Consider the following 17,583-nt stretch of genomic DNA (forward strand, 5'->3'; position numbering starts at 1 on the left):
ATTAATACTTAAATTATGGAAGATGAATAGGGTCACCTAGTTGGCAAAACATTCATCAGACTTTAAATATAACAAGGTCTTAGGGACGTATTTTCCAAAAATGATGTATAGAAGTTAAGAATGAGAGAGGAGAGGGATCAGGTATAGCATGAAGGAGATGTCTGTGGTGATCAATCAGTCCTGCACCTTGACTGTGGTGATGGTTACACAAATCTACACACACACACATATACACACGAGTGTATGTAAAACTGGTGAAATCTGAATAAGGTCCATGGATTGTACCAATGTCAATTTCCTGGTCTTGCTAGTATAAGAGCTGGGTAAGAAGTTACTATTGAAACTGAGTGAAGGGCACAAGGACCTCTCTGTACTATATTTGCAGCTTCCTAGGAATATATAATGATTTCAAAATAAAAAGTAAATATCAAAATGGTTGTGAGAAAAATTTATAATTAGCAGAAAAAGCCTCTGCATTCTTTTAAATGGTAAAGGATCCTATTTTACTGCCCTAGATAGTATTTTACATGTACACTTTCAATTTTCAAGTAATGAATAATGTAAAATTCTACCTTTGCTGGTCCTCCTCCAGAACTAGTGAACAAAACACTGAGCAGTGAGATGACAACAATATCACTGTGCTCGAATAGCAGCAAAGTCCTACAAAAATAAAACATTATCATTCATGAAATATATCTGATCTTTATCAGGAAGCATGAATTCAACGAGAGTAAGGGAGAAGAAAATAAATCTTTCCCCTTGATTTTCATAAAACATTATGGGAAAAATAAACATGTACAGCTGTTTTGGAAAATATTCTGGCATTATCTGTCTTAGGAAGGTTGAAGCTACAAATATCTAATAATACCACTTGTAGGATTATATCATACAGGTTTCTTGTATATATGTACCAGGAAACACTTATAAGATACCAGCATTGTCTGCAATAGCCCCAAACTAGAAACAACCTAAATACCCACTGATGAGAGAATGGATAATATAATTTAGAGTATATTCATTCAAAGGACTATTATACAGTGGTAAAAATGAATGAAATTCTATGAATATATTAAGAAATACAGAACTGTCTACTTTAAAAATGCTACAAACTGAATGTATGTGTCTCCTTCTCTCCCCCATTCATACGTTAAACTCAATCACCAACGTGAAGGTATTAGGAGGTAATGAACACCTTTGAGAGGTGTTTAGGTTATGAGGGTGAAACCCTCATGAATGGGATTATTGCCTTTATAAAAGAGACCACAGAGAGCTCCCTCGCCCTTCTGCTATGTGAGGTTACAGTGAAGAGACAAGACGGCTGTCTATGAACCAGGAAGCAGTCTCTCACCACACACTGAATCTGCTTTGCCTTAATCTTGGCCTTCCTAGCCTCCAGAACCATGAGAAACAAATCTGTATTTTTTAAAAGTCACCCAGCCCATGGTATTCTTATTATAGCAGTCCCAATGGACTAAGACAGAAAGAGTGAATTTTATGGTATGTGAATTACATTTCAAAAAACTAACACAAAAGTGAATGAACTATATATATATGTGTATATATATATATACACACACACACTTACACACACACATACATACATACATACATACACACACACATACTCTACATGCATCAAAATGGGCAAATCTCAAACACAACACTGAATGCAAAAAGTATGCTGCACAAAAATACATGCAATGTAATTCTATTCATATAAAGTAGAAAACTTGCAAAAAAGAAATGTGTACATATATGGTAAAACTATAAAGAAAACCAAGAGAATAAAAATCAAAATTTAAGATGCTGGTTATATCCAATGGTAGGGGGAGAGGGGGATACACAGGGCAACAAAGGAACTGGTAAGGTTTTATTTGGGGGGATACATGAATGTTCATATTTATTTATATTTATTCTTTTATATGTATGAATATTAAAAAAAAATTATTGCCAGCTAAAGGGAGCTTATAGGATCTACATGGGAACAGATTTTCAGCTGCTCATTAGAAAAATTTTCATTTTTCCTCCTTATTCAAAAATCTGTAATGAGAACACAGTAGTGATTATTTTAGTTCTGTTAATATTTGGGAGATTACAATAAAAAAAATATACCAGCAGAATGATACTAACTTAAAATAAGACAGGCTATGAAACACCAAAGGAGTCTTTCTAATCAAGAAACTGAATGACAATTTTAGTAAAAGAATGAGAGGGGCAGTGTTGGCAGAGGAGCTGGTGGTAGTGAGTGGTTGTAAGGGCAGAAGTAGATGACTAAATAAGGAGCCAAGGAAGAATTTAACAACTTTCCCCCTTCCTTCCCTAGCCTAACACACAGGGACAGTGATTTAGTAACAAACAGACCAAAAGATCACTTCATGAATAAGAAATTACCGCTCAATCATATTCAAGCATAAACTGAAAAGGTTTTCTCCAAGCTGAGAAATCCCAGCCAGCTTTCCCACCACGCCAGGAAGCTGCTGCTGTCACGGACAGGGATATGACATTGGAATTATATACACCCTTCCTTTGACAAAGCACAGAGTAAACAAGCCAAAGGGAGCCAAACCCAGAGCTATTCTATTGTCTGGGAGAGGAGAAAAGACTTTTCACAAAGCATTTCCCACTGATCACTTTCTACTGTCCACTCCATCATCCTCAGTGAGACTCTTCAGAACACCCTTCATCTTATTCCTTACTTCTTGTCCCATATTCCGCCCCCCCATCAATGGCAAGGCACTTTTGCTTATAATTTTGAGATAGAGAAATATTAAAATAAGACTTATGCACAGTTGCACCTGTTATGATTCCTATTAAATTAAGTGGCCCTAAAGCATTCCCCCCCTCCCTGAACCGACCAATTTACATAAAAAGATCTATAGAGACTTAAGGGAATATGAAATGAGAGTTAAACTTATCTTTGACGATTGGCTCACTATTCCCAAGACATCTGTTTATAACCATATCTTTCAAGCATCTTCTGCGGGCAGTAGAGGACTTTCAGAGTTGGGGGGAGGGGGAAGCATTTTTTAAAGATTTTCCTTTCCTCCTTATTGGTTGATTTTATTTACCATTTCAGACTTTTCATTTCTAAAATCAGCTGCTAAAAGGGATCACCAATGAATAAAAAGTCACGTATTCTAAATTTTTCTGAAACTGTTTGGACTCTAACTAGTAAAATATCTATGACAGATCATGAACAATACATTAATGGTATTCACCAAAGAACTAGGCCACAAGCTAAACAGGTCCTCAATATATATATATACTCAATGAGTTGTACCCAATGCTATAGAAGTGAAAGAAGCATTTGTACATAACTGACAAACGTGTGACATAAAACATAATGGCATAAAACTAATATTCAAAATGAAGAAACATAAACATTCAAAATATGCACTTCTATTTACCTTAGTGGTCCACAAAGAGTGAGGCCAAAAAACCACAAAAGTGAAATGATACACCCAGCAACTGCATGTTTAAATATTTTGATCCACTAAAAATGGAAACAAAAAATTAAAAATTTCAGTCATATGTTTTGCCAAATATCTCAAAATCTTAAATAAAATACACAGGGAAAGATAATGGTAACACAAATATTTTAATGGCCAAATAGTTACATATTTTAAAATTAAACAGAAATTATTAAGATCCCTTGACTAAATCTAGATTTGCAAGACAGTATTCTGTTTTTCATTTTCCATATTCTTGTCTGTCGCTAGATCCTGAAATCTTTTTCTATAGCGTACAATTTTCTCTCTTTTTTACAGTAGTTCTCACTGGTTTGCTAGGAACACTTAATGTTTTAGTTTTTAAATTCTTCTCCAGCAGGGATATTCAGTCCTTCAATTATTTGAAAAGAGAGGGAAAAAAGTTAAGATGGGTTTTAAAATATTAATCCTGTTTTAAAAAATGTTCTTGGTCTCTAAAACAGAGGTACTTAAATTCATCTAATAAAAAATCATGGCACAGGTTTCTAAGTTGTGGCATAAAGCAAATATGTAGTAGGGTGTAGCTGCTGTCCAAAGAGGTGATAATATGAGATGATGCAGAATGAAGGACATTTCTGGTATGCATCCTGAACCTCAGATGCTTAAAGGGAATAATAACGATGAAGAGGGTGGCAGCTGATAATGTACTGCATACGCACTGTATGCCACACACTACTTTAAGAACTTTACATGTATTAATTCATTTATTCCTTATAGCTCCATTAGGAAGGCATTATTATCTCCATTTTACAGGTCAGAAAATGAAGGTAGAGAAATTAAGTAACTTGCTTAAAGTAAGGTTTGTCATTAGAACAGCCATGAATTTGTCTGACTCCAGAGGCCTTGCTCGTAACCCTTATGCTTTATCTGCTTCCCAGTGACATTTATCCTAGGCTTGTGGGCATGTCTACATGTCTGATTTGTAAATCTTTTCAGCATATGGATCCTGTATTAAAAAAATAATTATATGCATGCTGGAAACATTTTCTACCCTCGTCTACATTTTTAAACACTTCATTATCTTAGCACTTTAGCATTTACTCTTAAAGCCTCAGTTCTGAAATGCTAAGTCAAGGGCAAGTTAACTCTGGAAATGTTCTGCTGAGCACTTAAAATCATTCAGTAAGTAACCCTGATCAAGGAAAGAACACTGCCTCCTGGTCCACTGCTAGGACAAAAGGATTCTGCAAAAGACTTACCTGGCGTTTGGTAATACTTTTCCCAGAAGAAAAAGGCTTTTGAAACAAAACCATAAAAAATGCAGTCCTGTGAATATTGAAACATTAATATATTAATATTAATTAATCTTATATACAAGGTGTGGTTTTAAGTAAAGACACTTAAACAAATATACTAGAATTTGAAGGGTATGTTAACCTCTAAAGAAAATATACTAGAGAACAATATTTATTTTAATAAGGCTTCCACTACAATATTTTGGGAACTCTTCTTTCTTTTGTATCTGCCTTCAGAACCAGTTTACAAGCCATAAAAGAAGTCTCAATATTTTTTTATACTTTACTAAAGAAAATAATTCCTATCTTCTCTAAAACAGTAATAACAAATCTTGAAATAGAAATGAAGAAAGTACTAATCATATATCCCTACTTTTCATATTCCCAAAATAGTTAAATAAAAATATATTCAAGTGGTGCTAAAAATTTTCTAGTCAAGAATCACTTTCCATAATTACTAAAATTGCCAGGAGTCTAACAGATTCTTTTCTTTCCTTTTTTTTTTTTGTCTGAGTTGGGTCTTTGTTGCTGCACACGGGCTTTCTCCAGCTGCAGCGAGCAGGGGCTACTCTTCATTGCGGTGCGCGGGTTCTCATTGCAGTGGCTTCTCTTGTTGCAGCAAGTGCGCTTCAGCAGTTGTGGCATGCAGGCTCTAGAGTGCAGGCTCAGTAGTTGTGCTGCACGGGCTTAGTTGCTCGCAGCATGTGGGATCTTCCATGGACCAGGGATTGAACCCGTGTCCCCTGCATTGGCAGGCGGATTCTTAACCACTGCGCCACCAGGGAAATCCCTAACAGATACTTATTAATACAGAGGTTGGTCACTATCAATCTCAAGGTCCAGAGAATCTTTACTTAGAGAGAATTTCTTACTAGATGCAGAATAGTGTAAAATTTATACTGTAAGGGGACCCTATACCATGAAGGGACATGTAGTGAACACAGCCCATTATGGTTTAACTTGGAAAATAAGGAAAATCTGTGCCAAGACAAGTCTCAGGTGAAATTCTATGCCTGCTGGAAGGTTGGACTATGCCAGTAGGATGGTCTGGGAATCCCTAGGGTCCCTGAGGCCCTTTTAGGGAGCTGTGAGATCAAACTATTTTTTTCTTAAACATTTAAAAAAATTATTTTAAAAATATTTATTTTTTATTTGGTTGCGCTGTATCTTAGTTGTGGCTCATGGGCTCCTTAGTTGTGGCATGCATACTCTTAGTTGTGGCATGCATGTGGGATCTAGTTCCCTGACCAGGGATCGAACCCGGGCGCCCTGCATTGGGAGCTTGGAGTCTTAACCACTGTACCACCAAGGAAGTCCTGTGGTCAAACTATTTTTACAGAAGTATTAGGATATTATTTGCCCTTTTCACTCTTATTCTCTCAGGGGTGTATATTAGAGCTTTTCAGAGGCTAGTTCATGTGAGATACTGCAACAGACTGAATACTGACTCAGATATGGGGATCCAGCTGTATTCTATTAAGCCAGACATTAAATTTGCAAAAACCTCATTAACACAAACTAAAGCAAAAGCTGATGTTTTGGCAAGCTAATAGAATATGACAATCCTTTTTTTTTTTTTTTTAAATCCAGTCTCTTGGTACCTCTAACCTTAGGTATTCTGTCTTTAAAAAAAAAATTATCAAGTACTTGTCAGGAGGAATAAAATGCACAAAATATTCTATGTAAAATATCCTAAAGATACTCAGTTAAAACAGGATTTTCAAAGAAATTTAAAAACATTAAGGAAAAAAAGAACCATACACACTCACCCAAGTTTTAATATAAAAATAAACTGAACAATGTGAACTACTTTCAGGAGGTCATATGATTCAAAAAGCCCCACAGCCTTCAAAACTTTAGTGACACACAGTAATACAATATATTTCGTTAACCTGAAAAATAAAAACAGAAACAAGTTTCAGTATCATTGAAATCACAAAGAACTCTGTAATCCTTTTTTTTCTTATTATACAAGTAATAGGGGTCTTTATGAAAACCATAAATATAAACAAAAAATGAAACAAACAAAAACTCAACTCACCCCTCCACATGATAACTACTATTAACACTTTGGTATATATACTTTCAGATTTTTTGCAATATACATGGACGTATTATGTATGTATAGATACCGTCTATTAAAGAAAAAAAGGCCAAACTAAAAATAAAAATGTTCTTGATTGAGTTGCCTCAACTATTTTCTAATGTGCTTTTTAAACAATTACTCCAAACAAATAAAGAGAATAAAAACAGAAACCAAACCATCTGTCATGAAACGAGACTATAATATAGGAAGGGAGGGGGGAATGGTGAATGCCTTAGGTTTACCTCTCCTCTGCTTCGCTCAGTGACTGCAGTGAGTCACAGTTGAAGTGACCTGACCTACAGAGCCCTGAGAAGGCTCAGGAATCTGAAGCACCTCAGAAAGGGTGTGGAGAGCTGCAAAGAGGAGGATCATTAGGAAGTCTGCCAGGTAGTTAGGTCCCCAGAATCCCACCCAGCACAGCCAGGCAACCATCCCTCCTAAATCATGACAGGACAAGAGCTTCGCCTTTGGAGAAGTCTAGACATAAGGCAAAGCGGAAAAGAGGGATGAAGTGTTGGACTAAAATCATGGAGATTAAAAGGAAGTTTCCCTTCTTAACGCCACCCCACCTGCCTTCCCTCATTTAACTCTAACATCCTAACTGCCAGGCTTCAATCTCCCAGCAGGAGAACCCTTCTCTGGAGAAGCCCACCAGGGGACAAGCCCCATACAGGTCTTCTAACTAGCTTTTTGGGCCTCACTCAAATAAGAATGGCCAAATATGGATAATCAATCCTTTATGATAAGCCTATAATGAGAGACCAAACAAACTAAAACAGCAAAGAAATTTAAAAGATACAGAGATCACAGGGAATAGCAGAAAACAACGAAGGACTAGAAATAATATTCTTGGATAAGAAAGAAAAGTTCATCCATGGAAAAATTAGGCTGCCATAAAAAGAAACGAAAAGAGCTCCTGAAAGAGCAATCAGAAAACAGTGAAGAAATTATCTCAGTTTTCTAGCTTAGTAGTCTTCTTTGGTCATATACCTCTAGTAGTAAAAAAAAATTTTGCACCTGAAACCGATTATTTGTACATTACAAACATGTACTACTCTCCTGATATTATGTTATAAAACATACACAAATTAGAAATGAAAAAGAATGAGATAAAAAGGTGAGAACTTCTAACATCCCCCCCCCATCAGATCATCTTTGCAAGTCATTCAGGAGACTACTTTCTAAGTTTATATCTAACAGGTGTTAATACATTAAAAAGGAGATAAAAGGGATGTCCAAAGCCAGCACACCAGCAGGAATGAGAAGTCTCTACCAATGGGAGAAAAATACAAAAAAGCAAACACAGAAGTTTAAGGGAAACCTAAGTCATCCAAATAGCAGTTAAAACAATTTGATATGCAATGATATCAATGTATGTAGGATGGTATAAAAATCAATTAGTGTGACTCATTAAGTCCCATGGCACTGAGCCAACAAACAGCAATCTGCTTAAGAAGGCATGAAAATTTATATATTTTTGCAAGATTTTGATGCAACTACGAAAATAAATTTCAGTCCTTGAAAGAATGAATCTCAGCAATTCCAACATCTTCACTGTCCGATGGCTCATTTTCTGTTTTAGTCCAAATAATATCATAGTATATTAAAGAAAATCAGATTTGGAACAAAGTGGTTTTTCTTTTCATGAACATAGTCTGGGGGGCTTTTTAATAGTGCAATCTGGGAGTTTTAACAATGTGAAAATTAATCACCAAGAAGTTAATAAAAATGTTATTGTGGAATAAAGTAAGTCAAATCCTAAAGCACAGAAGTTCCTACTTAATTTACCTGTAGAATAGTATAGACACTGAAATTTCTGTTTAAAAGATCAAGCAGATTTTCTGGGGTGACAAAAACGTCCTATAGCTTGATTATGCTGAAAGTTACATGGGTATGCATTTGTGAAAAATGAAAACTGGTACCTTTAAAATCTATGCATTTTATGGTAGGTAATTTTATCTCAATGAAAAAAGGAGTATTGGAAAAAATAAATAAAATTAAAATTATGGCTATGATAAAAAAATCGAGTGTATTTTGTGTATTTTGTTTCTGGATTGTTTGCAGACTGGCTGAAAACACACAGTACAACATGAAAAATCTACCAAATTTCTAGTAATTGTCTAGGTATTTACTAGAAAGTAAATGTATATATGCTAGAAGAAACAGAACACTAATATTTAAAAGCTGAAAAACACCTTAGAGATTCTCTAGTCCAATTCCTCTCATGTCACAGACTGGGAAGTTGAAGTCCACAGAGTTAGCTAGGGTCAAGTCCATGTCTCTTAAGTATGCTCTTTTAATATGTCACACAGAAAACCAAAGTTCATCCAAAAGGCTTTGAGGATTCCCATCTTCTAAACTGTTCCCAATTATACATTTACAGTGGCCCACATATAGGGTAAAATAATCTTTAAATATGAAAAACAAAATGTATATTAAAACCTAAGATTAATGTCGATTTTGGCCCATTTAAGCTAGAGAAAAAAGTCAGATAAACTTAAGTAAATTAACTATATTAATGTTAATTAAATACTCCAGTCATGGTAGCAATTTATAATTAGCAAATAAAAATACTACTCTTGAGCTAGAAATCTTTTGTTTATTCAGTTCTTAACTCAGGGACTTGCATATAATATGTGCTCGGCAAATGTTTACTAAATGAAAGAATGCGAATTCTACAATTACACTTGTGTGATACAGTAATATCTAGCACAATAATGTAGATAGTGCAGTAGTACAGTACATAGCTGGCAGTCAAGCTTCTGGCAATTTAAACTGTCATCAACCCAGTTATGAATTCAGAATGAAAGACACACATCAAGTAGAGAGAGGAAAGTTCAAAACCTCAAGTGCTTCACTCCTTAAGTTCTTAACTAGGTGTAAAAATAAAGCAGCAGGATAGAAGCAAGGACACAAAGAACAACACTGTCAACAAGACAGGGAGGGAGAAAACAAAGACCAGGAAAAACTGACAAAGGTATATTAAAATTCACAGCAATCTGGGGATTCTTGAGGTCAGCAAAGAGCCTTGTACACCCTCATGGGGCTACTAAGCCATTCTTCAAATATTCCCTGCTCACTTACTATGTGCCAGATGTCATCTGTGGCTAATGAGACCTGTCTGTCAGGGTGGTTTCAGGTACTACAGCCTTCCCTCTTCCTGATAAAAAGGCCTGATGCAGGTGGAACTAGTTCTGCATTCTTTCTGACTTCAAAGGAGGACTTTTATCTAACATTTATCTTAAAAATATTATCAACATGTTAACATTCTCTAGAAAATGTCATCCATTTTATAATAAGCCTGAATATGAGAGCCACACTTGGGATGGCAGAGAGCAAAGACCAAGAATCTGGTCCCAGATGGTACTGCTGAGGGGCTGAACAAATACCAGCAACCTCTGGTTTCTTTTATGTGAGAAGAATATATCCGTATGTGATTAAAGTTCTCTTAGTTTGGTTGCTCACAACTAAATGCATTTCTAGGTGTTATCCAAGAAACTAAATGTGTAACAGAGGCCCTGCCCTCAAGGAGTTTGAGGTCTAAGGAAGACAGGCAAGAAACAAGTATTTATGTGACCCAAGTTAGTAGCAGAGATCTAAAGGAATAGATGTGGAAGTAACTAACTGTAACTAGGGAAGTAAAAGTCATCTTCAGAGTCTGAGATGTCTAAGTGTGTATTAAAGACTAAGTAGAAAAAACAAACAATCCAATCAAAAAACAGGCAGAAGACCTAAATAGACATTTCTCCAAAGAAGACATACAGATGGCCAAGAGGCACGTGTTATTGCTAATTATCAGAGAAATGCAAATCAAAACTACATGAGGTATCACCTCACACCAGTCAGAATGGCCATCATCAAAAAGTCTACAAATAGGGCTTCCCTGGTGGTGCAGTGGTTGAGAGTCCTCCTGCTAATGCAGGGGACAAGGGTTTGTGCCCTGGTCCGGGAAGATCCCACATGCCGCAGAGCGGCTAGGCCCGTGAGCCATGGCCACTGAGCCTGCGCGTCCAGAGCCTGTGCTCCGCAACGGGAGAGGCCACAACAGTGAGAGGCCCGCGTACCGCAAAAAAAAAAAAAAAAAAAAAAAAGTCTACAAATAATAAATGCTGGAGAGGGTATGGTGGGGATGTAAATTGGTGCAGCCACTACGGAGAACAGTAGGGAGGTTCCTTAAAAAACTAGAGTTGCTGGGGAATTCCCTGGTGGTCCATTGGTTAAGATTCCAGGCTTTCACTGCTGGGGGACCAGGTTCGCTCCCTAGTCAGGGAACTAAGATCCTGCAGGCCACACGGTGTGGCCAAGTAAATAAATAAATTAAAATGTAAAAAACAAAGTTGCCATATGATCCAGCAATCCCTCTCTTGGGTATATATCCAGAAAAGATGGAAACTCTAATTGAAAAGATATGTGCACCCCAATGTCCACAGCAGCACTATTTACAATAGCCAAGACAAGGAAGCAAGCTGTGTCCATTGACAGATGAATGGATAAAGAAGATGTGGCGCACGCGCACACACACACACACACACACACACACACACACACACACACACGATGGAATATTACTCAGCCATAAAAAAGAATGAAGTAATGCCATTTGCAGCAACATGGATGGACCTAGAGATTATCGTACTAAGTGAAGTAAGTCAGACAAAGACAAATACCATATGATACCACTTATACATGGAATCTAAAAAAAGATACAAATGAACTTATTTACAAAGCAGAAACAGACTCACAGACATATAAAACAAACTTATGGTTACCAAAGGGGAAAGAGGGGGGGTGGGAGGGATAAATTAGGAGTTTGGGATTAATAGATACATGCTACTATATACAAAATAGATAATCAACAGGGACCTACTGTATAGCACAGGGAACTGTATTCAATATCTTATAATAATCTATAATGGAAAAGAATCTGAAAAGAATATATATACATATAACTGAATCACTTTGCTGTACACCTGAAACTAACACAACACTGTAAACCAACTATACTTCAAGTTAAAAAAAAGAAAAAGACTAAATAGAATTACGAAGCAAGGAAAGGGAGGGGGAATTTCAAAGTACGGAGAGCAGCATATGAAGAACGCTAGTACTGGGACGGACCTTTGAAGAAAAGCTCGGTTCACCAGATTATGCTCATAATGATCAGAAGTCATCAAGAAAAAGGTAAGCTATATTTAATATACTTGTTTTAAAAAGATGGGGCAATATATAAAATTATTTCTAAATAATTTTTGTTTAAAGTATTAACAAAACTTGGGCTTCCCTGGTGGCGCAGTGGTTGAGAGTCCGCCTGCCGATGCAGGGGGACACGGGTTCGTGCCCCTGCGCGTCCGGAGCCTGTGCTCCGCAACGGGAGAGGCCACAACAGTGAGAGGCCTGCGTACCGCAAAAAAAAAAAAAAAAAAGTATTAACAAAACTTAAAAATTTGGCACTTTAATGGCAAGATTCAGTCATATGGAACATTAAGTATAATACTTCTTGACAATATTACTATTATGAAATTTCTGATACTTTATTCCCCTTTTAATTTTTAAAAAACAGATTATGAAAGTAATTCCTGAGTAGTTGGTTGTTATCAAAGTTTTAAAGAAAACCATTCCCAATTTCCTCCTCATAGGTGACCAACTGGGGACATCCTTCCACACCTTTTCCTTTGCATCTCCACGTATGGACAAGCACTTATTTTAGATACACTCACGTATTCACCATTGTACATATATTTTGAAATTGTTATGTGACTTTTCATGTAATATATAGTGAAGATCTTTTATCATTATTAACTAGGAAAATTATTTTAACATTTAGCTAAAAGGTGAATACTTTGATTTTTAAAGTGTCAATTAATGAAGTCTTCCTGTTGGGCTAAAGACAAAACACTAGCTAAGGCCAAATAACCATATACTAATAAGTACACAATCCTAGTTCATGTTGTGGAGGAAAACATACTAAGGGGGAAAGCTGGGGTGTGAGGAAGGGAGGTTCTTAAATGGGGGCAGTGGCCCCTGAGCCATTCACTGACCCTTTGGGCAACTTAGCGGGATCCAATCCACTTCCCCTTAGTACCTGAGATGGCTTATATATCATTATCTGCCATTAACTAGTCTCATCAAAAGTATCACTGGTATTTTCTGTGAAGGGTTAGAAAAATCTCTGGTTCTTTAAATCTGAAATTACTGAAATTTGAGTTTGGGTTCAAACCTGTTTCTTGGGATTTGCCCACTGTAGCAGCTCACAGTTCTCCAGTTAAAAAAACAAATTCAGTGTATGTAACTCAAGCTTGATACATTCAATAAATATTTAAGTGTCCACTGCGTAGAAGGCGCTATAAATGAAGTTTGAGGTAACTGACTCCCAGATTAGTTACTAGGTGTGTGACCTTGGGAAAATTACTTTTCTATGTCCCAGTTACCTGATCTGAGACAAGGATGCAACTAATGAGTCTGTGCTGTTGTAAGGATTAAGTGAGATGCTGCACGCAAAGTACCTGGAACATAGGAAGTACTTAATAAATGCTGGCTGTCACCCTCTGCCCTTTCCTGCAAAGAGGACTTATTGAAGTCAACATAGAAACATTTTTTTTTTTGCAGTGTGCGGGCCTCTCACTGCTGTGGCCTCTCCCGTTGTGGAGCACAGGCTCCGGACGCGCAGGCTCAGCGGCCATGGCTCACGGGCCCAGCCGCTCCGTGGCATGTGGGATCCTCCCGGACCGGGGCACGAACCCGTGTCCCCTGCATCTGCAGGCGGACTCTCAGCCACTGTGCCACCAGGGACGCCCAACATAGAAACATTTAAAACAATTCATATTTGTGAATTCAGGAATAAAAATATCCACAATTAAAGGATCTGTTAATTAGCTTTTGCTGCAGGTTATAACCATACTTTGATTTTTAGTCTACATAAAGGAAGACTCTTGCAACCTGAAATCTATTCAAAGTTCAACCAGTCCTGATTTGAATTTGATTCTGCAATGAACTACAATAGGAGGGCAGCTCTGCTAAGCAAATAATGAAAATAAGATGGCAAAGGACTGTTGACCACATCTAAGATAATGAGCTCTTGAGTAAATAAAAATTTTGTATTACTTATTTAAAAATAATTTCAAGTGATAGAAAAGGTGCAAGAATAGTACACTCTTTACCTAGATTCTCTAATTGTTACATACTACCTTATTTGCCTTATTATCTCTCTCTAAATACAAACTTTTTTTCCCCTGAACTATTAAAGAGTAAGTTACATACATCATGCTCCTTTACCCCTAACTACTTGTATTCCTAAGCCCATGAACATCCTTTTATGAAATCAGAAGAGTTATGAACTACAGGAAATTTAACATGGATATACTTTTATCTAATCTATGGTCCACATATCAGTTTTGTCAATTGACCTAGTACTATCCTTTACAGCATTTTCCTCACTATTAAATCTACACCAGAATCACCTATTGCATTTAGTTGTCATGTCTCAGTAAATAATATCTGATAGGCATTGTTTTTTACAAAATGAGTTGCTCAAAATAGACTAGAAAATTAAACTTGTAACTACAAAAAACGCAGCTGATTTAACTTCTGTTCCAGCATTTCACACAAAAATAGTTATGTTAGAAATGCTATTTCTACAGTTCCAAAGAATTTACCGAAACAACCATGTCTCAAAAGGAGGTATCCAAGAACAAAAAACACTGAACTAATCTCATTAACCTTATTAAATATACAGGCAATGAAAACCAGTTCCAACCAAACTGTTGGGCCATATTTTATACATCTTGCGACACTACCTCAGAAATTAGGACAGGTCAAGAAGGACACAATGGAAAGTGATCACTGTAATTACTTACCTCTTGGGGGTTCGTGGGAACATTGCGGGGATGGGGGTAATGGGACTGTTTCCGTTTTATTCTACGAATTTCTGTACTGTTTGAATTTTTTGACCATGAGCACACATGTCTTATTTAATAATAAAACAAAATAAGCGAAGAAAGGAAAAGAAAAACTAGATGGCGGGGTGGATTCTTGTTTTGCGAGGTTAACCTGAACATCAAAGTCCATCTGTTTGTACTTTTGGTTTCTTCGCCTGAAGAGATGATGGTGACCCTTCCTTTAACTTACACAGGCAGACATCAGAAAGGTTAAGTATCACCAAACTACTATTCCAGGGAGAAAGAGCTAACAGACATGCTTCTCATAGGTCAGAAAAACCTCTCAATTGAACTGGCTGGCAGTTCTAAGGTTAACGGTCTGCCCTGAAAACCAGAAACTCAAGCAGAACCTTCCCGGATCTTAGAGCATTCATTCGGCAGCGGGGAATGGCGGAGCCAATGAAAGCTGTCGCGGGAGGGAGTACGGAACCGAGGAGGGCGTTCCGGGCTGTCAGCCGCACGGGAGGGACGCCGGGCCCCGCGCGCACCCGGGAGGGTCCGGGCAACGTGTGTCCGGAGCTGTCGGGCAGGCGTGGGGAGAGAGCGGCTCCGGAGGCGGGAGCCCGATCGGTCCCTTACCGAGCGCTGGGCACGTCCACCGGCCCGAGGCCGCCGCTGCCGCCGCCGGGGCCGGCTAGCACGTCCCCGCCGTATTTCTCCTCCATCCCGGGGATCAGGAGCCGCCGCCGCTGCCCCCGCTGCGAAGTCTCCTCATGTCTCGCCGCTGCCGCGGAACACCGGGCGCAGGCGCGTCACTCCCCCATGCCAGCGGCCCCGTCGGGTCCCCGTAGGCCGGGCCGCTGCCGCTGTCCCCGGCTCCGGCTCACAAGCACACGCGCGTCGGGACTAGGCCGCGGACAGTTCCGGCGCCGCCAGGTTTCCCGGAGGCTCACCGGATCGGACGGGGCCAGGCCACGTCATCGGGCCCAGCAGCCCTCACTCTTGGGGGAGTGCCCGGCCCTGCGCCTGCGCACAGTACAACACTCGCCGTCCCCTCCCCTTCCTAAGGCTCTACCTACCGCTGGGCTACGGACGGAATCCTCGCCCCGTATCAGCTCCTCCCATTGACGAGGCCTGAGCACATACCTGTCCCTGCAGCGCCACCTATGGGCTGTCAGGAACACAGCGGGTTCTTCTGGAGCGCAGGTAGGGGACATAGAAAATGCACAACTTGCGATTAAATAGAATAGAATTTCTTTTAAATTCTGGCTCCTAAACTGTGTTACTTAATCCTTGCACATCAGTAAACCTAGGCAGGTAGGACCAGGCTTTATTAGAGTTATTTTTCTGTTGCTAAAAAGTTAAGAAGGTGGGTTCCTGTATCTGTGTTTGTTTGAATCCCAAATCTGCCACTTACTAATTGTGTCACTTGGCCTTTCTGTACCTCAGTTTCCTTATCTGCAAAGTAAAAATAGTAATATCTATATCATAGGGTTGTTGGGAGAATTGTATGTGTTAATATGTGAAAAGTGTCTATAACAGTGAATGATACATAGTAATAAATGTTAGCTATTATTATTATTTATAGGTAAATTTGAGGATTGGGATATGGAGATGAAAATGGGGTTTTGAACAGTGTAAATTATGATTAGTTTACAATACTCCACTTAATTCGAATGTACATAAAGACTCTTGGTAACATATAAGAGAATGAGGAGTCATAGTCTCTGCCTGCTGGGACTTCATAATCTATTGTGGAAAATATTTAGCAATTTGAGAGCAAGACCTAGTTGGCAAAGGCACAAATGCTAAGGTTTCCCAAATAAGGTGTGATATGGGTATAACCAGAAAAGACTCACTGATAGAAGCTGACCTGGAACTTGGATAAGGTTTTGGATATGGGAGAAAAGCATTGTGGGAAGGTGTATCCTATGTGTAGAGCACAGAGGAAGGCATGAAATTTAAAAGCTAAAGATACATATTATCCTGTTTGAGGCAAAGAAGAGAGCAAAGATACAATACGCCATCAGTATGTTGGGCTTTTAAATTCAGGATGTTTGCTTATTGAATTTGTACAGAAATGTTCATATCTTTTGCCTGCATTAGGTGATAATCATTGACTTAGAGTGGAGTAGATCAGGTAAAGCCTAACAAAGAGTGACATTCTTGCTTCACTTTCTTGAAGTGACTTTTTTGTAGCATTTTTTTTGTAGCAATTTCTTTGCAGAATTGCTATTTTCTAACCCAAATAGCATTGGTAACAACTAACTATTGTATTTTTCTAGAGCTAATTCCATTCCTTTGGAGTTCAGAGAACTAGGTAAAATGACACATATACATTGAGATTAATTTTTATCCCCAGTGGAGCTTGAATTCAGTTGATATTTGATTTGGTTAGAATTAGGACATTTTTCTTTTAGGCTAATATGTTTCCTATTTTTTGGAGTGGAAGGAAAAGTGTCTCTGTTTTCTTTCTTCCTACTCACTTCTCAACCCAGTCCAACCTGGCTTCTACTTTCATCATTCTTCTGAAGCAGCTCTCTCATGGATATTTTTGAGCTACATATTACCTTATCTCTGTATGGCTTTCAACATAGTTGATCTCTCCCTCCTTCTTGAAACATTCTCTTTGCTTGGTTTCCAGAACCCCACATTTGGTTGTCAGAGGAAGCTCAAGTTCTTTATGTCCAAAACTCACGATCTTTCTGCTAAACCTGATCCTCTTTTAATGTTTCTTACTTCATTGGATGACACCATTTATTCAGTTTAGCAAACCAAAACGCAGGTGTCATCCTTAACACCTCCCCTTCCTTATGGTCTATATCCAGTCCATCACCAAGTTGTGTCATTTTTTACCTTCTCAATATTTCTTGAATCAATCCAAAATTTTCCATCCTCATCTC

The 17,583-nt window shown here is 38.2% G+C and overlaps 1 protein-coding gene across 2 annotated transcripts in view; it reads right to left on the reverse strand.

Moving 5' to 3' along the window:
- Positions 1-15,881, reverse strand: part of SLC30A5 (solute carrier family 30 member 5) — a 30,774-nt gene extending 14,893 nt beyond the window's left edge. For both annotated transcript variants that reach the window (XM_060009386.1, XM_060009385.1), the window contains exons 1-5: positions 15,320-15,881; positions 6,493-6,615; positions 4,688-4,754; positions 3,408-3,493; positions 573-660 (exon numbers count right to left, since the gene is read on the reverse strand). In XM_060009386.1, the coding sequence (XP_059865369.1) occupies positions 573-660; positions 3,408-3,493; positions 4,688-4,754; positions 6,493-6,615; positions 15,320-15,405 (450 nt within the window). In that variant the 5' untranslated portion in view covers positions 15,406-15,881. The remainder of the gene's footprint in view (positions 1-572; positions 661-3,407; positions 3,494-4,687; positions 4,755-6,492; positions 6,616-15,319) is intronic.
- Between the last annotated feature and the right edge of the window lie 1,702 nt (positions 15,882-17,583).

The sequence above is a fragment of the Delphinus delphis genome, chromosome 3 (genome assembly GCF_949987515.2).
Source record: "Delphinus delphis chromosome 3, mDelDel1.2, whole genome shotgun sequence".
Classification (NCBI taxonomy): Eukaryota; Metazoa; Chordata; class Mammalia; order Artiodactyla; family Delphinidae; genus Delphinus; species Delphinus delphis.